The 23,705-nt window shown below is 37.4% G+C and overlaps 1 protein-coding gene across 1 annotated transcript in view; it reads left to right on the forward strand.

The window, feature by feature from the left end:
- Positions 1-23,073, forward strand: part of LOC150102071 (uncharacterized) — a 155,441-nt gene extending 132,368 nt beyond the window's left edge. The window contains exon 9 of the mRNA XM_090399963.1: positions 22,951-23,073. Coding sequence (XP_090256089.1) covers positions 22,951-23,073 — 123 coding nt within the window. The remainder of the gene's footprint in view (positions 1-22,950) is intronic.
- The last annotated feature ends 632 nt before the right edge of the window (positions 23,074-23,705 follow it).

Here is a 23,705-nt window from a genome sequence, read left to right on the forward strand (position 1 = left end):
AAGGCTGAGAACTTTTCAGACCACCCCTCATAGTTATAGTGATAGAATGTAGTGGTGGGTTTAGTATTTTCACAGAGGATAAAGATGGCATTCTGCTGATAATAGTAGATGAATGGCAGCTAACAAGAGTAGGAACCAGTTAGACAGATGGCAGTCTTTCAAGGCAATCTAGTGTGAGATTAAGGCCAGTAGGATAAATTATATAAAATTCGTTGCTGCTATAGGTGATGTTATGTGATGCCAGGGATGATGTGGAACATCATCCCTGGCATCACATAACAGATTAGTGCATGTTAAATTAATTAAATTAAATTAAATTAAATTAAATTAAATCAGATGGTAAATTAAATTCTATATTTAATTTACCATCTTCAATAAAAATCGTGCCTAAATAGCTGAAATGTTTTACTTGTTCCACAGGTTCTCCATTCACAACACAGTTGACATTTTCAATGATTCTGCCTATTTGTATTGTCTTTGTCTTTTTATTGCTGACCTTCATACCATATCTATTACAACAGCTATTCAATTTAGTCAGAGAATCTTGCAGACTTGTAGCGGATTTATTCAGAAGTATAATATCATTCGCATAAAGCAAAGAGCTGACATTAACATCTCCAATTTTGATATCAGGTTTAATACCACATTCCTTCATAATGACCCATATAGATAATGAATAACAGAGGGGATAATGTACATCCTTGTCTCACACTAGATTTAACATTAAACCATCTTCCTGTACTGCCTTCAATTCTAACTGCTGACTTACAACTCAAATAAAGACTAAGTATTGCTTGATATAATGCCCCATTGACATGTAACCATTGACATAAAGCTATTCAATATGCTGCATATGACTGCAGCATATTGAATAGCTTCTCTCTTGGCACCTTGTCATATGCCTTTTCCAAATCGACAAAACTTAAATACAGATCTTTGTTATATTCCCATGCTTTCTCAACTATTTGTCGTAAAGTGAAGATCTGATCCTGACAGCCTCTATTTGTCCTGAACCTAGCTTGTTCTTCACCAAGCTTTTCTTCCACAATTCTTCTCAACCATTTCTCAAGTATACTTGAATAGATCTTTACAGGAACACTCAATAGGGAAAGACCTCTGTAATTCTCACATTCAGTTTTATTTCCCTTTTTATATATGGGTACTATGAGAGCTCTACTCCAATCATCGGGAATTCGTCCCTCTGTCCAGGCTTTCTGAACTATGCAGTGCAGCCACTGTAAGACTTTTATACCACCATACTTCGGCATTTCTGGTTGAATATCATCTACTCCTGCTGCCTTTCCATGTTTTACGCCTTTGATGGCTTTTTTTCTACTTCAAGTATGGATATATATTCCTGACTGTATGCCTGTTGAATGTTTTTTACCACTGTGCTATCACTGCTTGTTTCATTTAGCAATTTTTCAAAGTAATTACTTCACACTTCAAGGATATCTTTTTCTGCCATTTTCATGTCACCTTTATCATCTCTAACTCCTTTTACAGCACTCTTTCCTCCATTTCTAAGCTTCTTCAACAACCACCAGAATATCTTACCACCTTCTTGATATTTATTTTCTATGTTCTTGCCAAAGTCCTCACATGACTTCTTTTTAGCTAGTTTTACACAGTGTTTCGCTTTCTTACATTCATCTCTGTATTCTGTAAGAGCAAAAGCTGACTTATTCCGTATTTTATTATTTTTGTTGCACGATTGAATGTGCCATAGCTGGTATATTGTTTTCTATTATTCAGATAGGATCTGAACCAGTCATTAGTAATTCCTCTGATGCCGTATTTGGATATTTTCAGTAGCAATAGGTCATGATAAACACAGTCAAATACCTTATCAAGGAAAACAGCTGCTGTGTGCATTCCTTTATTTATTCCACTACAGATCATTTTATGAAACTCCTGTAGTGCTTTTTTGGTATTGTATCCAGATCTAAACCCATATTGATTAATTTGGTAAAAGGATATGGTATTTAATTATTTTTTATTAGAATTTCAATAACCTTTGCGATTGTCGATAGTATAGATATTGGTCTGTAATTTTTTATTTCATTTCTGTTACCTCCTTTATATAGAGGTACAACTGAAATAGTCTTTAAGTTTTCTATAAATTTACTGTGTGCTCAAAGGATTTATTAATGATATTTGTAAAGAACTGTAATTTGTATTTAATGATAATGTTTAGTTTTTCGACATTTATATTGTTACGTCCCATTTTTTCCCCTTTTTTTTAATCCAATTACTACACTCTTTACCTCATTTTACTGCATGTAGATACATGGAATTCTTAATCCATGGAAGGTGAGTTACGTATTTTGTCCTTTCTGCAGGGTCGAAATCACAACTACCATAGTTTGTAAAGTGGTTTTTAATTTTGTTAAGTACATCGGTGATATCATTGCCCTCTGGGAATTCACGTGTTTTGTGCTTTGTGTTATCTATTGTCATGTTAACCAACCTCCATGCTTTACTTTTATCATTATTACAAGAAAGAAATTTTGATAGAAAAAAATGTTCTTTTGCCTACTTTATTTTTTCCTTTATGTGTTTAGCAAAATTTTTGTAGTCGTGTTCAAACATTAAATTGTAGGGATTTTTCCTATGTTTATGATAGAGCTTCTCTTTTGTCCTATCATATTTTTAGTTCATCTGTTATTCAGTGCGTGTGAACATCCTTTTTTGTAGTAATAACTCTTTTGTGATATTGCGATTTGCTGTCTTCATATTTAATCATTTTGATAAATTCCTCATATAGCTGATTTATATCTAATATGTCGGTTTGAGGCAGTTGATGATATTTTATGTAGTTCTCAAATTTATTATAATTGGTGTCTATTTTGAATTTTTTATGACTATATCTGCACAGTTCATGTCAACGCTATTAGATAAGAATAGTTTAAACAGTATCTAATGGTGATCTGTTATTTTGCTGAAGTAGATTGCAGAGGATACCTCATAAGCCATTCTGTTTTTTATGAATATGTGATCAACGCAACTTGCTGAGTTGTTCGCTTCTCTCATTTTGCCATCGATGTAAGTAAGAAACCCATGAGTAGATAATATATTTTTATATTCTTCAGTTTTACTATTACTCTTATAGAGGTCCGAATTTATATTCCCCACTAGGTATGACATTGTCGTGTTTTAAGGTTTTTAGGACATTATTTAGCCCTGATAGAAAGATATCAACTGGGCCGTTGTGTGCACGGTATATAGCAAATACAAGTGTATTCATTGCTGTATCGTAAATCATTACAGTTTCAGCGCTTTGCATTTTTGCTTCCAATCTATAAAATTTATAAATATTTTTTCTAGTGTATAGAATTAATCCTCCTGAACAATTATAGTCGTGGCAATCATAATCCGTGTCATAATCTGCGAGAGAATAATGATCAACCTCAAGTTGTTTGATCCATATATCACTTAGGGCTAGTACATCTATATATGATTCAATCTCTGTGAAAAGTAACATTAAATTATCAAAATTTGACCTTATCAACCTAATATTGACATGATATATGTTGAAATTCTTGGATGAGTTTCTAGTAATGTCAAAAAAATTTTTTATGGAGGTTAGATTATATAGTTTTTTACAGTTTACAGTTGCATCAGAATCTAAGCTATTCATGAGAAATCTTAAATCCATTTAGGTCTTTATTGTTCCAGTTATTCATAGGTAACATTTAGATTTGCTGCTTTCTTTGACTGAGTTCGTCGAGGTCGCCTGGTGTTTTTATCTGTATCACTTTTGTGTTGTCGTTCTTTCTCATGAATAGTTTACCAACTCTTACCCATACATATTTGACTGCACGACTTGCTCTCTTTTGTTTTGCTTCATAAAGGAGTTGCTTATTTATTTATTTATTTATTCGTATGGAGTTTCCGCCCTTTTTCTCCCCCGTCCCTATTGGAGCGAGTTGATCCCCCTCATGAGGGGTTAAGTATTTATGGCTGTAGATCTGTGTGTGTTCACGGGGTCGGTTTGCCTGCTTGCGGGATGAAAAACGCCAGATAAACTGGGGGAAAAAACCCTACTGCCTGCGCCCAAGACCGGCTAACTTGGCTATGGCTGAGGAAGATCCTCATGTTCCTCGCGTCTTCGATGGGAATCGAACCTGGGACACTCCTTCCCCAGTCATATGGTTGCGAAGCGCACAGCCACTAGGCTAACCGTGCGGACAGTTGCTTATTGAGTTTGATCAGGTGTTCGTTTATGTAGACAGGCAGTGGTTTTAACTGTTCATCAAATTGTTGAGCTGTAATCTTGAGTTTTCTTGCCTCCGCCATCTGTTTATTTTTAATATTCTTGCTTTCTAGTTGACATCTATTTTTCTGCTGGTGGGTACCCTTAGATCTGCAAAATACCCCTCTGCAGCTGCAATCACCTTTTGATTTGAAGAAAAAGCTGACCAGCGAGGAAGACTTTTAGTTTTGGGAAGAGATAGAAGTCAGAGGGAGCCAAATCTGGGGAATAGGGTGGATGTTCCAGCAATTCATAGTTCAGATCCCTTAATTTTCCCATTGCCAAAACACTTTTGTGGCCAAGTGCATTGTCCTGATGAAAGATGATTTTTTTCTTCTGCAAACCGGGTCTTTTCTCATGAATTTTTTCATCTAGTCTGGTTAAAAGATTGGAATAATATTCCCTTTTATTGTTTTACCCTTTTCAAGATAATTAATGAACAAAATGCCTTTAGCATTCCAAAACACCTGTGCCATGACCTTTCCTGCTGATGGAACCGAATTTGTATTCTTTGGCGCTGAACAACCGGCTTCTGTCCACTGTTTTGACTGCTGTTTGGATTCTGGTGTGTTATGGTGAATCCAAGTCTCATCCATAGTAATAAATTGATGCACAAAATCAGTTTTATTCTTGTTAAAACGCTTCAAGCACTGTTCAGAGATATTCATGTGAGTGCGTTTTTGATATGCTGTGAGCAAGTGCGGTGCCCATCTTGCACAATGCTTTTCATATGCAATTCTTCATGCAAAATATATCCTACATGTTCTTTTGAAATGCCTATAGTCTCAGCAATTTCACTCACTTTGACTTGCCAGTCATTCAATACTGTATTGCACTTGATGAGTGATTTCTGGTGGTGGTACACTTTTTGGACGTCCTTCACATGGATCATCTTCAAGGCTGGTACGGCCGTGTTTAAACTCAGCAGCCCATTTCTTAAATTTGGAAACGAAGGAGAAGAGTGCCCATAAACTTCTATGAACTTCAAATGAATTTCTTTTGCAAAGAATTTTATAACCACACGTTACTCAATTTTATCCATTTCAAGGAATACAGCCAATGCTTTTGCTTTAGACAGCTGTATAAAACAACCTACTTGATAGAATTACTTTCTATTTCACATGGATGCTTATTACAGATGTACCAACTTGGAAAAAAAAATCTTGCCAATAGTGTTGATATCTGTGGTCGAGGCCGAGAACTTTTCATACCAACCTTGTATTTGTATAGTTTGTAGCTGGGTAAATTAAACATAACATTGAGAGGAAAAGAATGCCTAATTTTTTTAGAGGCTGAGGAAGCTATTAGTGAAGTGTTTATGCAAGGAGAACCTGAAGTTAAATGTTAATCCAGGAAGGGAGCTCTGATCCTGTCTTCTGATTTATGTATTATTGATGGTAGGGAAAGTGAGCTGAGATGAGAGAAAAGAGGTAAGATTGTTTTGGTAGCCTGGAGATCCGTGGTTAAGATGGTTGAAATCTTGAACCTTGGGATTTCTGAGCACTGCATTTTTTTGTCAGATGTTTATAAGCTGAGTGGAGTGTATTATTTATTAGCAAAACTATGGGATTGGATTAGTGGTGAAGAAGAGTAGGTCATATATAGGAGAAAGAGGTAAGTAATAGAACAGAGCTCTGAAGCAATTGATGCACCCAGGGAGGGGGCCAAGGGGCCCTGCCCCCCCCCCCCACCCCCACCCGGAAGAAAAAGGGGAAAAAAAGACTAGAAAGTTTTCCAAAAATCTTTTCCTAATGAAATTTATTATTATTATTTTTTTTTTTTTTTATTTCTGTTGTGTCGTTATTTCTGTACTACTGTACTTATGAATTAGTGGTCGCATAAGGTGGGAATATCCTCTGGCTCTCGGGAATCACGGCAGTTGTAAACGCAAAGCAGACGAAGTAGTGCTCGGGCGATACTTTGTTTGCCCGAGCAGTGCCAGAGATCACAGGTATTATGTATTGCTGATCACTGCAGATGCTTGGTCATAGGTCGTATGCAATGTGTAGTGTGTATTCTCAAATCATCTACTCATCCCCCCCCCCCCCCCCAAGATTAAGTTATGAGTACTCGGCCCCCCTCCAAGATTAAATCCTGAGTGTGCCACTGCCTGAAGCACTCCTACATTATTGGCAAAGTTTGAAGAGAGGATTTCATCCACCATGACATGCTATGAATGACAAAAAGAAAGCTAGTTACCAAATTACTAGGAGTGGTAGGTAGGATCTAAGAAAGTAGTTTGCTTAGCAGGTTTTGATTCCAAACACAATCAAAATCCTAGAAAATTAAAGAGCAACAGAATGTTTTTCCAAACCTTTTCATGGCTGAAGTAGGTTAAGAGGTTAGCATGGTATCTGGATGAGCAGAATCCATACTGGTAGTCATTGATTAACTGGTGGGCATGAGCCTATAAGTAATGGAAAAGTTGACTATTGATGACTTTCTTCATTATTTTGGAGAGGATTGAGATGATGACGATTAGTCAGTAGTTTGAGAATTGTCTCGCCTTCTATATTGCCCGTATTTGGAAAAAAACTGGATATATGACTGCTTCTATGCATTAGATAAGTATCAGCTGAGTATAGAAGATTGTAGATTTGATAAAAGATTTGTTAGCTCTGGAGTACAATGTCGAGTACAGTTGGCGAGATGCCATCAGAACCAGACGACTTTCTAGTGTCTTAAGTTATTTAGTATGCTTCTGATTTTTTCTCCCCCAAAAACCACAGGAGTCATGCGGTGCTTGGATCTGAGAGGTGGGAAGACTCACAGATATGAGGGTTCTGAGAAAACTTAGGAGAGTGAACCGATGGCATCAATGGCAGAAACATATTAAAAATGAAGATATTAGAATGGAACTTGACATTGTTAGCATTCAAGAATGTGCAAGCAGAGCTAATCTAAGGTGGTATGGTCACTTAAACAGAATGGGAGAGGTAAGGTTAGCAAAGCAGGTATTTGATTGCAAGAAAGAGACCCAGAGGAAAATCTAGGTGGATTGATTCGGTCAGAAGTGGCTTAGAAGCACGAAATGTTAGATATGACAATATTGGAATACTGATAAGTAACAGACTAATTTGGAGGAAAATTGTTGATAGGAAATTAATAATGTAGACTTAATCATGTAATGCTGTCATAGTAGCCTGAATACTCCTTGAGGATACATATCAGGAAATTGATGACGATTTAGGAATTCTGGTAAATCAGGTCTGTCTGATCACGTTCTTAACACTCTGCAACAAATTGATTGGAAATCAATCTGTTCCTTACATTGTACTAAAACAAGGCATGAATGCAAATTTAAGGAAGCCCCTTGGAATTTTTATTAACTGTCCTAATCTAAACAGTAATGGTGGTCTGATACTCCCTAGAATATGGATAACACACATAACTTCTGTTTTAAGTTCTCTAGCAAACAAGACTGAGCAATAATTTTAGCTCTTATTTCATATATTGTATTGGTCACCACCAATACAGTTTGTTTTAATTTACCCATTAGTAGTCTAGTCAAACATGTAACAGAATTCTAACTTTGATGTAGTCAGGTTTTTTTTTTGTCTCCAGAGGTCAGATCAGTAGTGTTAATGTTTGACTAATTTAGTGTTACTTTATGATATTCTGTGTATTATAATGTGGCTTATTTCTTTGTGTGTGTGTGCATGCACTTGCTCGTGCACATGCATGCTCTCTAGGTGATACCGTGGTATGAAGGTCAAAATGTCAGTAATCATTTTGGTTTATATTAAATTGAAATTATTACTTTAACACAGTAGTAGTTGTCACCATAATTTAATATGATGACAAATATAATGTAAACTTGCCTTAGGCTGTGGTCTCAATTACTGAAAAAAAAAAGGTGACCTCTATGGTGAATCTGGAAGGAGAACTGGCTAAAAATAAGTTCAAAAGTATCGGTGAGAATTATCCGGAATTTGAGTAGGTAATGTACAATTTGCTTAGGTCATTGTGTATAGCAAATACTTCTGCATCACATCCAGCATGATCTGTGTTTTTGAAAAGTTGAGCCAGTTTGAATTGCAGATGCTAAGGTTGACTTAGGAAGATATCCATATAGCTGTGTTGCAGAAGGTTGAGTTTCACAAATAGTAAGTGAAGGGATCAGAATAGTTTTCAGAATTTGCAAAGCAGTAAACACAGCAGATGAAGATGGAGGGGGAGGTCAAAAACAGGTATCAGTAATATATAGTGATCCAGATGATTCTTCAGCCTATTTCCATCCATTTCTGGAAAAAGGCCATCCCCATGAATTTCCAGTTTTATATTCTTTGCTAATGTCCACCATCTTATGGCAAACCTAGATCATCCCTCTACCTTGTTACCCACTCATTGCTTATTTTTGATCATCTTTTATCTGTTAATCTGCTAATATGGACAGCCTGTCTTCATTTACATGATTTACAGTACTCCACAATATTCTCTCCTCCAGTCATTTTCTTCTTCTGTTATTTCTAATTCTATCCTTTTTTTTTTGCTATGTAGAGTATTTTTTCTTTGAGACTCTTCCTGTCACATACAACCTGTCTTCCTGTTTTGTAGTCATCACCAAAGTCTCACTTCCATTGGTAAACACTGGAATAATGCATGTAAATATTACATAGATTTCTTTTCAATCATACAGATAAATCTCCTAATAGATAATCTTTAATCAGCCATAATACTTTGTTTCCTAGGGTGATTCTTCTGCTTATCTTAATACTTCTTCTTTAGCCAGTGTTCACCATCTCATGTCAAATCTTTTAGATCATTCCCTCCATCTTGTTCTTTAGTGACCTATTTTTCTCTTTCCTTTTCTCGGTATCCATTCACCACTTTATTTTGTCCACCTTTCATTTGGTAGTGTACTAATATGGACAGCCCATCTTCATTTACATGCTTTACAACACTTCACAATATCTTCTACTCCAATCATCTCTAATTCTAGTATTTCCTATTCTATTCCTTTTTGTTATGTGGAGCATTCTTCTTTCCAAGGCACTTTGGGCCACATGCAACCTGTCTTCCTGTTTTTTTAGTTGTTTCTCATGTCTCATTTCCATAGGTAAACACTGGAATAATGCATATATTAAAGAGCTTTCTTTTTTAGGCACATAAATCTTTATACAGCCAACATGCTTGGTTTCCTTGTGTGAAATAAGTAGTTTATTTTAATTTGCAAGCCTCAAATTTTTGGTAACATTGAAGTGCATTTCTTGAATTATCTCAATTTTTGAAAAATAATTCATGGGATGTATTTTTGGTGAGTGTATGTGATAATATGTCAAGGTTTATTGAACTTAAAAAATGCATTTAGTTATGTATCCCTGAGATTCCTTCCCACAGGACATATTAATTTTTTGAAAACTGTCATAAATCACATAATCTGTGGATGTACAAGTAAGATATATCAGTTACATATAAAATATTCTTTCCTGTTTAAATGAGTATGCCACGTTTGACTCGATAACTGCAGTTATGGTGATGAGGACAGGTTATGAAAAAAATTGGATTTTGTGACCTTTTTCATATAACTGGTTTTGGTTTTAATGAGGCAGAAAATGGGGAGTGGAGGTGGTTGAGGAACTATATGGATATGAGCAAACTTTATAGAAACATTTCTGTAATTTGAAGTTGATAATTTTTGATACCTTGAGGCCTTTAATTGAATTGCAAGTCTGGTTAATTGACTAGTTCAAATACCTGAACTTCAACCAACAGGTTGTGAGTTCAAATCTTGATATGGGCATGGATATTTGTAAATGTGTTTCTTCTTCTTAGTGCTATGTCCCACTTGGTGCAAGGTCTGCTGTTTTGCATTTGGCCCTCCATATCATTCGATTTGCAGCATCAGTAGGGCAGATACCCATGGCCCGCACCTCTTCTTTTAGGCTGTCCATCCATCACTTTTTTGGCCATCCTACAACATATTCCTTGTCAGCACTGGCCACATGCCCATACATTGTAGGTATGCCTCCCTCGTTTTCTCTGGAATTGGGACAACACTAAGGATTTTCTGGATGTCATCATTTGTAATATGGTCTAGTCAAGTGTATCCTAGTATCCATCGGAGCATCTGCATCTCCATAGTAGTTGGCTAGAGGGATTCGTAGTGTGTAGTGTTTGTGAAAGCTCCTGATAAGATAAGCGTTATTTTCAATTATCGTTGATAAATTTACTTTAATATTGCGTAGTTTTGTTTGCATTGCGTATCTTAGTGCGTCTGTTTGTGTGTTTTTGGTGTTTCTAATTTATAATTTGATAAAATACGTTACTAGTAAGTATGGCTCCAGTACGAAAGAAAATGGCAGTCAGTAATGATGGTTCGCCATCCACTTTCAAGAACGGTAATGTAAAGGAGATGATTCAGTGTACTATCTATGAAATGTATGCTTTGCGGAGTGCGGTCAGAGTGTGGTTAGATGATAATAAAGGAGTGAATGTGTGTAGAAAATGTAGGGAGAATGAGGAATTGAAGTGTATTTCGGATCGTGAGTGTGATATTTTTGTCAAACTTCAGAATGAAGAAAATAGGGATATGACAAGAAACGGCGAGGTCGTACCAGAGAATTGTGAGAGTGTGAATGTACAAAGTGTGAATGATAGTATTAATGGTTTTACAGAGAATAAAAAAGATGAGATAGATACAATGAGTGAGATTGCGTTGTTGAATGGTGGGATACAAAGGGCAAAACAGCAGCTAGAGCGTATGAGCAAAAGTCGACTGAATGAACCAGCCAATAATAAAAAGTATGACAGGAAAAATAGGCATATGAGTGTGAACATGAACAAAATAAAGGATAGAGTGCTGTATGGAGACTCGTTAGTGCGAGGTGTGTTAGTAGAGGATTTGACAAAATCGTACCAACCTGGTGCGACCATAAAGGATGTAACTGAGTCTATTAGAGAGCAAAAGGAAAGGGTGAAAGAAATGATTGTTGTGGCAGGTACGAATGATTTGAAAGGAGATAAAATGGAAATGATAGAAGACCTGAATGAATTGTTTGAGGTAGCAAAAGAAAAGAGTGAGAGAGTTAGAATGATTAGTCTTTTGCCACGTTATGACAGTGAAATGTTTAAAAGGAGGGTCATAATTGCGAACGACTTTATGCGTGGGTTATGTATGACGAGTGCTGTGGAATTTGTGAATGTGTGGAATGAGTTCGATGGGCGAAAGGATTTATATAAGATGGATGGCTTGCATTTGAATGGTTACGGTGTAAGGTGACTTGAGAAAGTGTTGCTGAATGTAGGTGAATGTGCAAATTCAGGGAAACTAGATTATTAAGGGGGGGGTGTAGATATACAGTCCTTAGGGAGGCAGTTGGATGTAAAAATGAATATAATATGCCCGAGTGAATAAGGACAACAAATCAGAGTGGGATAGTTAATATAAGGCATCAAGGTAGGGTTGGAGCTAATGGGGGTCTTAAATTCATGTACACTAATGCTAGGAGTATTAGGAACAAGAAGGAAGAGTTTTTGGCCATGGTTGGCACTTCCAGACCACAGGTTATTGGTATTAGTGAAACATGGCTGACTGTAGATGATATAGCTAGTGGGATTGAATGTGATGGGTATAGTGTGTTCAGGAATGACAAGGAGAATAAAATGGGGGAGGAGTATTGTTGATGATAGCTGATGAGCTGCAACCAAGGAGAATAGAAGTTGAATTGCAGGATAGAGAAAAGAGCACATTTGAGGCCATTTGGTGTGAGATTGTGGCTAGCAGAACTAAATATACAATTGGGTGCTGCTATAGACCAGGTGATGGAAAAGATGGTGGTGACAGTATGCACAAGCAAATAGAAGAAATGAGTTATTATGGGAGATTTCAACTATGATCGCATTGATTGGAGTGAGGAGAGGACACACGGGAGGAAGGAATTGGATTTTATGCGGCTATTAAGGGATAACTATCTGAGACAGCATGTAATGGAAAATACTAGGGGTCAGAGAGTGCTTGACCTAGTAATTACATCTGAGGATTTGGCTATAACAAATATGACCACATTGCCACCAATTGGTGAGAGTGATCATAGGGTCTTGACTTGGGAGGTGGCTAAAGGTGTGGAATTTTCATTTAAGACAGGGTACATGTGGAATTATCGGGCTGGAAAGTATGACAAGCTAAGGAGTTTGACTGGTTCAGTGCCATGGCATGTACAACTGCAAGGACTAGAAGTTGATAGTGCATGGGAGGCAGTTAAGAAGTGTTTGTATGAAGCAATGGCTGACTGTATACCTAGAGTCCGAATAATAAATCAAGTAGGGGTTAAATGGATGAATAACACCATTAAACTTGAGCTGCAAAAAATGAAACAACTATGGAGGGAATTTAAGGAGAAAGGTGACCAGCAGGCACATGAACGGTACGGTATAAAGCATAGGCCAGAAGGGTAACGAGTGTGGTAAGAAAAGCAAAAAAGGATTACGAAAGAACATTGGCTGCAGGCTAAAGAGAATCCTAAACAGTTTTTTAGATATGTAGCAAGTAAAAGGAAAAATGTACATGGCAGAATGATATTAAAGAATGCCAATAGGGAGGTAACTGAATCAGTTGATATAGTTGAGTTACTGAGTGAGCACTTTGCAAGTATATATCATCCAGGTGGTGACATTGCAGAAACGAATAAACCAGTAGATTATACGGGAATTGTGGTGAATGAAGCGGAGGTGAGTAGTGTATTTCATAACCTCAATGTCAATACATCCGTGGGATTGGATGGTATACCAGCTCGTGTTGTACAAGAAGCAGCTAAAGAATTGTCATTACCCTTGACCATTTTGTTTAATTTGAGTCTCGGGTCTGGGTTAGTCCCGAGGGGGGTGGAAAGAGGGGAAAATAGTTCCACTGCATAAAGGTGGTTCCAAGACTGCTGTTGTAAATTACCAACCGATTAGCATATCAGAAATCATTGTCAAGGTCTTAGAGAAATTAGTCAAGAAAAGAATACAGGATTGGACAGATGAAAATGGGATATTGTATGGGGGACAACATGGTTTTGTGAAGGGTAACTTGCTCACGTTTTATAACACAGTGACGGCTGAACTGGATAGGGGTAATGGGTTTACAGTGATACTACTGGAACCTTGCCAAGGCCTTTGACAAGATACCACATGGAACCCTAATCAGTAAACTGGAGCAGATGGGGATAGATATTGGGTTGGTGAGATGGATAGGAGGGTGGTTGAAGGAGAGATACCAGAGAGTGGTTTATGCGGGAGTGGAGTCTAAAAGACGGCTTGTGACTAGTGGTGTGCCACAGGGCTCTGTTCTTGGACCACTGCTTTTCAATTTGTTCATCAATGATATAGGAAAGGATTTGAGAGGAAGTGTTCACTTGTTTACTGATGATGCAAAGTTGGGTAAAGCAATTGTGAGTGCACAGGATGTCAAAATTTTACAGGATGATTTGAATAGTTTGGAGGACTGGGCTAGGAAAAATGGATGTCAATTTAATGTGGCTAAGTGTAAGGTTATGCACTTTGGGGTGAAAAGAATAGCAGCAGTATATTGCATTGGTGGAACCATACTCCAGGAGATTGATGAGGCCAGGGATTTGGGAGTGTTGGTAGATAGGGAATTGAAGTTTAGGGGGCACATTGCAAAAGTGACTAAATCAGCTCATCAAATCACTTGGCTTCTGAAAAATACTTTAACATGCAGAGACAAACAAGTTGTTGTAGCTTTGTATCGAGCCTTGATAAGACCCCCATCTGGACTACTGTGCCCAGTTATGGGCACCAGGGTTTCTTCGTGATGGGGAGGAAGTGGAGAGGATCCAGAGACGAGTGACCAAGATGATAGAAGGTCTGTGGAATGAACCTTATGAGAATAGGTTGAAGATTTGCAATATACTGCTGGCATTTTAAATCAATTTGGAGACAGTTGACTTGGTCCACATGAAGCCGCCCTTGAAGGTGATCGAAATTGGATGCATGCTTTGTCTGATAGTGTCGGTTTATATTGTATTCTTTTGACATTGACTCACAACAAATTAAACACACTGGCTTATTGTAAATCGGCACAAAAAAGTACAATAATTGGTCCACTTTTCATTAAAAACCTGAGAAGAATGACTTGATTTTTGCTTTTTACTTGTAGATGCCATAGTGATGGAAGGTGAACCCAAAAATTGATCCAAAATGGCCATGTAACGGTTATTATCCACTGAACATGTCTCACACCAATGTAAAAAGTCTGACAATATGAAACCAAAATAAGCTATGGCTGACACGACGAACCTGCGTGTGCTTATACACAAATATCACGCTGTTCATGACTGACTGATTGTGGATGAGATCCTCTTGTATTTATATGAAAATAACGAAGTATTGAAAACCTTCGAGATGTATCTGGAAGGCACTAGACAGTGCACTCGAACGAACTACTGCTTCAGCCATCTACCTGTGACATTAGTACCACTTGGCGCTGGTAGATGGCTGAAGAAGCATGTCTATTTAATATTTATTTTAATTGATTTTATGTAAAGTATCAAATGCACAGCATTCCTTGTGAATCTGGAAAGCATCTTACAATTTTAAATACCACAGTATAACTTAGTGGTATGATCTAGCTATGATCAAATGAGTCGAAAAGAAAGTGATACAGGTACCCCTTAAGCGATGCGCAGCTACATCATCCTACATCTGCGAGGTAGATGAGGTCTACCGCATCAAAGGAGTTTGCAGTTAAAGAAGATGCCAGCAAGTGGAGAGAATGTTGCGAGTGGGAAAGTTGAATGTTGGAAGCATGACTGGAAGGTGAAGAGAGGTGGCAGACATGATGAGGAAGAGGAAGTTGGACATTTTATGCATGCAGGAGACAAGGTGAAAGGGTGGGGGGAGGCAAAGGAACTAGGAGACGGGTATAAATTGTTCTACTCTGGAGTGAATAAAGAGGGAAGAAACGGTGTCGGAATTGTGGTGTCTGACATAATGAAGGGCAAAGTACTGGAAGTGGGTAGGAGGAACGACTGGATCATATGAATGAAAGGGTCTTGGAGAAGAGCAACTGGTCTTATGTGTATACGCCCCATGAGTTGGCTGTACAGCAGAAGAGAAAGATGAATTCTGGAATGTGCTAGATGAAGAAATGAGGGAACTGGAAGAAAGTGAGATGGTGATTGTCAGAGGAGACTTGAATGGACACATAGGGAGACAGAATAGGGACTGTGAAAGGGTGCATGGTGGCCATGGAGTGGAAATGATGAACCAGGAAGGAGAGAGGATTTTGAACTTTGCAGTAGCGTTTGATCTGGAAATTGTGACCTCCTTTTTCTGTAAGAAGGAAGAGCATTTGATAACATTTAAAAGTGGCAACAGTCGTTCATAGATTGACTACATTTGACTAGAAGAAAACATCTTAAGGCAGTAACAAATTGTAAGGTAATCTCAACAGATCAAGTGGCGCAGCAACACCGGCTGCCATGCGCAGACTTTAAAATAAAGTTGAAGATAAGAACCTATGGAAGCCATGGAAGGAAGAAAATTAAGTGGTTTTGCTTAAAAGAAGAGAGTGTGAGGAACTGTTTTAGGGAGAAGGTGTTAGAGAGGATTTTGGATTGACTAGAAAATGTACAAGACTGGTGGAGACATAATTCAAAAGTAATTCTAAGCTGTGCAATTGAGGTGCTTGGTGAAACATCCGGAAAGATTAGAGAACAGAAGGAGGGTTGGTGGTGGAATAATAATGTACAAGAAGCAGTGATGGCTAAGAGGAAGGCAAAGCCGAAGTGGGATGAGTCAAGAATGGAAGAGTAACAGAGAGCAGTACACAGAGAAAAAGCGAGTAGCCAAGAGAGTTGTTGCACAGGCGAAGGCCATGGCATATCAAGACCTTTATGATCAATTAGGAACAAAGGAAGGACAGAGAAAGATTTATCGATTGGCAAAATAGAAATAAGGCATCAAAGGACATTGTTAGATCCTGAATGGAGAGCTTTACAAGTAAATTCTTTATTCAGGATTTAACATGATATTCATTACTAATTAAGGAGATATCTGCACATCAGCTAATAATTATGAAGTATTATTTTATGTCATGTAATAATGTGTAGTCCATGTGTGCCATATAGTGAGAGTTATTCCTGCATAACTGAAATGAGAAGCAGAGAATTATGTATCAAAATAGTAAGAATTGTGTAAGGGAATTGTTAAGTTATTTGTAATTCCCATTTAAGCTGTCTAGTACATTACGAAATTCTGAGAAAAATTATAAGTAGTAATCCGGAATAATCGTGGATAATCTGTACAAGTCGAGTGTAGCGATGGAGGCTATACCTATGCGGAAAATGATGTCAGAACGGCTACCTGGAATAATGTAACCTAACAGATTAGGGAGAGTGTAGGATCACCCAAGGGGCATGAACGATGGGGGTCTGTGGGTGAAAACCACATCGAATAGAGGGTGCCCAAAAAGGGTGAATAAAAGACGAAGCGCACCATTTTACAAGGTTTTTTCTTTTCGGTTCCTGGATTCAAGTTTTAGGAGGTTTGTCGGGGAGTTCGTGAGAGAGCATTGGATCGACTACGGTGATGACAGACGGTGGGTTCTTTTCTTGAGAATGCTTGAAGATTTCCAAGCAGAGCTGATTGCAATATGACGGCCTATGCGGAATCGAACCTTAGCAGAATGTCCCATTGGAGATAGTTTCCTGCAGAGCGGCAGACAGCACGCCACAGTCGGAAATGATTAAAAGAAAAGCGTAGTGCATCACCAGGCACAAAGACTGCCGACGAATACACAGTAAGGTAACCCAGATCTACATGAGATGGCGGCATGAAATCTGAAAGGATCCGGTAATGTAAAGATTTTCATTCTATGTTAAATATCGCTTAGAAGAATAAGAAATTTGTGTGTACTGTAAACTAAAGGACACTAGTAGAGAACGTTTAAGTGAGAATTGATTGAATTAATTGAGACCCTGTGGAACAAACAAGAATTGTTGATAGGCAGTATTTTGATTGAGGAATGGCTAGGCTTGTTTAATGAAATTTAGAAATAAGATAGTTATTGGTAGATTATTAATGAATATGTTCAATGCGTGCTCTGCGAATGACTTGTGAAAGGAATTATATATTAGTTGTATTATGCTTACACTTAATCTTATCCTTTCGTAATTGAAGGATTTAGCATACTCAGATTCATTGTGATTTAGTATGAACCTTAGAGTAAATTTTGATCCATTGAATAATTGAATTTTCTTAACTGTAAATGTTTTTTACGTTTTTCCAATAAACATGTTTTGTACCTTATACCTGAGTTTATGCCTGATTACGAATTCAAACCACCACTTATGAAATAGAACCTTACGGCGGGAAGGAATTTAGATATAATAGCTTAAGTGAGATTTGAGTCACGACTACTAACTGAATCTGCATAGCGCTAGCGTAAGATAAATTATTGTGTGTGTCCCTTTTGAATTTAGAATTATTTCCCTGAACAAGAGTCTCCTCTGTTATAGAATGTTGGCTGGCACAGCATAATATAAATTTTGCCAATATCCGAAGAGGAGATAAATCTGAATTAATATTTTAAGGGCACGTATGATGTTGTAACGTCGCTGCGTCTTTGTAAGATATAATATAGGAATAACAATATATAACAAAGACGCAGCGACGTTACAACATCATACATGTGAGGCAGATCAAAGACTCTGGAGGAAGGATATTAAGGAGGGATGTGGATATAAGAAACAGATGGAGAATATACTTTGAAGGGCTTTTGAATGAAGAAAATGCAAGGTCTCACAGAGAAGATGGGGAACCTAATGATGGGATGGTGCAGAACATTAATAGCGTGGAAGTGAAGGAAGCCATAAAGAGGATGAGGAATGGAAAATCGGTGGGCCCTGACAGGATCCCAGTGGAGGCATGGAAGGCACTGGGGGACGAGGGAATTGACCCGCTGTGGGACCTGTTCATGAAAGTTTGCCAACAGGAAAATATACCCGAGGAATGGAGGGAGAGTACTCTTGTCCCCATCTACAAGAGTAAAGGGGATGCCCAAGACTGTAAGAATTAAAGAGGAATAAAATTGATGTCCCACACAATGAAAATCCTAGAGAGGGTTCTTGATGGAACACTGAGAAAGGAGGTGGAGATTGCAAAGGAGAAATTTGGCTTCATGCCTGGTCGATTGACGACAGATGCTATCTTTGGGTTATGACAGATGATGGAAAAGTTTCGAGAGAAGCAACGGGAGCTACATCTGGTATTTATTGATCTGGAGAAAGCGTATGATAGAGTGCCAAGGCAAGAAGTCTGGAGGTGTCTGAGGGAGAAGAAGGTACTGGAGAAATATGTTAGGTTGGTGCAGGAGATGTACAGAAATGTGAAGACAAGAGTTCGAACTTGCTGGGAGAGACAGAAAGTTTTCCAGTGACAGTTCGCTTGCATCAAGGTTCATCATTAAGTCCATTCCTGTTTAATATTGTGATGGAGGAGGTGAGAGAAGACGCACCTTGGACTTTGCAGATGTTGTATGCAGATGACATCTTGCTATGTGCAGAATCAAGAGAAGTGGCAGCTAAACTGGAAAGTTGGAGAAAAGTACTGGAAGAGAGGTATGAGACTGAGCAGAAGTAAGACAGAGTATATGTGTTGCAAAGTGGATGGCAGCCAGGAGACAGATCTGGAGCTGGAAGGAAATGTCATCAGGAAGTTCAGTGACTTTAGATACTTAGGTTCAACAATGAAAGAAGATGGTGAGGCTGAGAAGGAAGTGAGATGCAGGATACAAGCGGGATGGAGGAACTGGAGAGAGATGGCTGGAGTGCTATGCGATAAGAGAGTGCTGATCAATCTAAAAGGCAAAATTTACAGGACAGTAGTGAGATCAGCTATGACATATGCTATGGAAACTGTTGCCCTGGGGAAAAATAACATCAGCAGGATGGAGGTAGCAGAGATTAGAATGCTTAGGTGGATATGTGGTGTGACCAGAAAGGATCGTCTGAGAAATGACTATGTAAGGGGAACGGTGAAAGTTACAAACTTAGGAGCAAAGATACAGGAGGCAAGGTTGAGATGGTTTGGTCATGTGATGAGGAGGGAAGAAGAGTATGTAGGAAGAAAGGTCATACAGATGGATGTGCATGAGAGGAAGAAGCATGGATGGCCAAAGAAGAGATGGAGGGAGATGGTGGAGGAGAACTTGAGGATGAAGAACTTGGATGTGGCTATAGCCCAAGATAGGAAGTTGTGGAAGAGATCACCACAAACAGCGACCCTACTTAAGTGGGAAAAGCTGCAGAAAAAGAAGAAGAGAAGTATAGCTTAGTGGTCTCGCGGGTTTCATTGAAATTATTTTTTATTTAATTGTGTTTTGATGTTAAGTAGTTATTTTTTCAAAATGGCCAGCGGGTCATGGCAAAGAGCTCCTCGGGCCACCTGCGGCCTACGGGCCATGCGTTGAAGATCCCTGAAGTAGAGGAACTGCACCCAGCATTATATAGGTTTCAGGGATAGCATGGGTGCATAGAGAGTACCAAATCAGTTCATGTGGGAGCCGATTGAATGCCTTCAGATCTAGGAAGGCTATGTGGACTGTCTTTCTTTTTTCCCTGTGTTTTTCCATTAGTTGGCAGCTGGCATGGATTGCATCTGTTATCCCACACCTTTTGCAAAGGCCACATTGATTTGGTGATATATAGTAACAATGTCTCTTAAATGGGCATCGATTATACATTGAAAAATCTTCATGGTGTGGCAGAGCAGGTGAATGGGGCGGTAGTTAGTGCGGACAGTGATGTCACCTTCGCTTTTCCAAATGGGTACTGTAGTGCTAGTCTGCCAATCATATACTCATTGTTGAGTATATCATTGTTGTCCTAATATTTTCCAGGCCTCTATAGGGATATCATCAGGCTTGGTCACCTTGCGGTTTTTCATAGCATGGATAGCATTTGCAACTTCTGTGGGTGTGATGAGTGGTGCGGCCCCAAGAACAGGATCAGCAGTGGGAATTGGTGGATGCGGGCACTCTTCATTACACATTATATTAAAATTATCATGCCATCATTGGAGGATGTCTGCTGGTTTTTGCAGTTGCTGTCCTTCTGCATCTTTGACATGTATGATATGTCTGTTGTGTCATGATATCTGGATTTCGCTGATCTTTAGTGTAAATGATATTTAAAATTTGCTTAGATAGGTGAATTTCATTGGTTGATGTGAGACCTCCACCTTGCTTATTTGGAGGCCTTTATTAAGTGGCTTGAAAAGTTTTGTTTGGTTTCTAGTGCAGGGTTTCTGGCTTGTGCTTTAAAATAAGGAAGAAAAAAAAAAAACTTAGACCACCCATGATCCTAATGTATTGTAGATTTACAACCTTTTGTGGGTGGTACCATCATCAATAAATAAAAAAATGGTGTGTGAGATCATGAGTTCCTGGTGTGTGTGTGTGCGTGTGCTCAAGAGATGTGCAGGAAAGATTTAAGTGCAAATACCCAAGTAGGTTGCAAAAAATTAAATTTTAAAAGGGCTTTTTAATTTAAACTGAGCTAACAGTTTTCATATGGAGTTGAGAGGAAACTCAGGTTTCCTCCCCACAAGACAGAGAATACATGCAGTTCATACACATCACATATGGACTTTTGCAGCTAGGATATGATATCCCTATTCTAATATTAATTAATTCTCTGAATCAAATATAACGAAAAGTATAGATCTTGGTGATTATTCATAGTAGTATTTCACAGTATTAAACAACATCATAAGAACAAAATAAATAATTTAAATTGGTAATATTTCTGCTAGATTTCTATCTGTCATCTTCAGAGCACAAATTACAGTTTACACACATACACAAAACAATTAAAATCATAACAGAAAGATCTAATCATTAATGGTATTTTTTGGATACCTTACTGTTAGAATGGATGATAATATGATAACTGCTTATGTGAGAATTTTTCAGTGTATTATTCTTTTCCAGAAAAGGATAACAAACTCAGAAGATACATGTGTCTAGGAGTTGCATGGGTTTTTTTTTTTTTTTTGATATTGTGAAGTGTATTTTTGCATGTTGGCTATTTAAAGGTGTTTATATCTAATGTGTTCAGGCCTTGGAATTATACGACAAACATCATCTACATAGCATATGCCACAGAATTGATTATCTTTCTCACAACTTTTTTTTTTTTTAACCAGTGCCTATAATTCCTATAAAATAGACAAAGTACTGCTATCCCCAAACCCCGCTCACTTGATGCACAAGATCACAATAAAACTATTCCTTATCTGTATATCTTGAGATACATCTGAAAAGGTAACTAAAATTATTATTAAATGTTCTGAAAAGATAATTAAGTTTTTCATAAATGTGATCTCAATGCGATTTTTCCACTGCACATTAACTAGGAACTTTCATCCATTCTCCAAATGATATGAGATCATATAGTAAACACATCATCTATATCATTCATTTCATCATTGTTTAATTCATTCATTTTCATTAAATGTCCAGTGTGAGTTCAGGCAGGGCCTAAGCCTAAACACACACAACAAAATTCATCTGGTTACATGTCCTAGAGTGTATAAAGTTCAATGTGCCTGCAACTATTTGTACTTTGGATAGACATAGATTGGTTAACATCTGTCTTGAAGAACATTAAAACTATATTCACTGTCATCAGTATGGCAAGGTGAAATGGTAGATACACTCTGGATAACTCATCATGCAGGATTAAATGGAAGATTTCAACAGTGCTGCATAGAAATTCACTAAGTGTCTGAGATACTATTTTTATAATCAGCATTGGCTTTTAAATCTCCCCAATCTCATTAAAAGTGGCTGTTTTAATTTGCCAAAGATATGGGAGAACAATTCTAAGACTGTGTCTAGCCTGACTTCACTAAATCTCCTTTTATCCAGTCTCCAGAAGGTGCCATGGTAGGACATTAGTTCTTTTTCAATTACAGTTTGAATTATTTCCACAACTACCTGAAGATGCTAGTTAACAACTTAGCATGCAAATATTAGCAACTTAATAAATTATTTTGTTCCTCTAGGTTTGTGTATACTGAGAAGCACTGTTGTGAACCTGAAATAGGGGAGATGAAATGTACAGGAAGCTGTGATGATACAATACAGTTAAGATTCTTTTTCATCTTCTGAAGTAGTATTAACTACACCCCATCCTGAATTTGGTGTTTGTCCTCTGTTTAAGTGATTGTATATCACCATAGGTTAGTTTTGCTTATACATTCTGAGATATTAATAATATCCTATTCCTTCCATATGTCTTCATTCAGAATATAGTTCTATCATTGAACACAGATCATGTGGTCACTCCCTTGATTTTTCTAAATGTTTTCATATATGTGATTCTCCAGTCGTTGATCAGTTGTTTCTAACCACTCTCAGCTCTATTTTTATGCTGCATATTTCATGTATAATTTCTCTTGTTCCTTGAAATTTTAACTGATTCACTAACAGTGAATCAGTTAAAATTTCAATAATGGTAATAATTTATTACCATCATTGAAAGGAAAGAAAGTTGTTGCTTATTTACTTGTATGGTGATGAAAAGAAATAAAATATTTCATGTGTTTACTGATGATGCAAATAATAATAAAAGGAAGCTTAAACTGTATCTCTAGAAATCTTGATTTTGTTTAAAATGTGCTTTGCATTATGAGTCATGCTATAATATTGATTAAATACTAATCAGTTTTTATCTGTTTTGTTATAGGAATGTGAAGACACAGTGAAACATATAACTGATAAAGTTGAAAAAAGTTATCAACAGTCAACAAAAGAGTTGAGTGATCTACTACAGAACAAAGTAAAATATATACAAGCCTTGAAATGGTGATATTTCACATTATTTTATTTCCTCTGCAAAAAATGAAAACTGTTTTTTACTTCTGAAAAGGAAAGGAACCAGTGAGTGTGAATAGAATATTGCTTCTAAGTACTGAAAAGTTATTTCGTTTTCAAGATTGAAAAGGAAACAGAGACCACTTAATAGAGAACACTTAGAAAAGGTTGAAGTGTGTTTGTGTTCAAGCCCTAATTGGAAGAACTAATAAAAACTTATATATATATAAATTTTGATATATAATAAAGTCCCAACATCAGACTCATGAAACTGACTTAGTATATCACATTTTGAGTGGTGACTGAACTTCATTTATAAGTTGGGTGCCGTGTGAATAAATAATTTCAAAAACAAATGAACATAATGACTGGATAGCTTCGGTATGTTTTTAGAAAACAAATTACTTTTAATATTTTTATGAAAAAAGTGTTGATTTATGAATTTCACTTTCCTATGAAGGAAAAAAAAGGAAGTAAAGACTTATAAACTATACATTTAAAAAGAAAATGAGAAACTCAATCTTTGTTATTGGCATTGTCAATAATTATTTGTTTTACTGAATTGGGGGAAAATAAGAAGACTGAGTTAGATGCCAAAGAGTGTACTTTTGTCTAAGCTATTTTCAA

This window comes from Typopeltis vanoorti, chromosome 11, assembly GCF_054136105.1.
Source record: "Typopeltis vanoorti isolate ZY-2024b chromosome 11, IOZ_Tvanoo_1.0, whole genome shotgun sequence".
Taxonomy (NCBI): domain Eukaryota; kingdom Metazoa; phylum Arthropoda; class Arachnida; order Uropygi; family Thelyphonidae; genus Typopeltis; species Typopeltis vanoorti.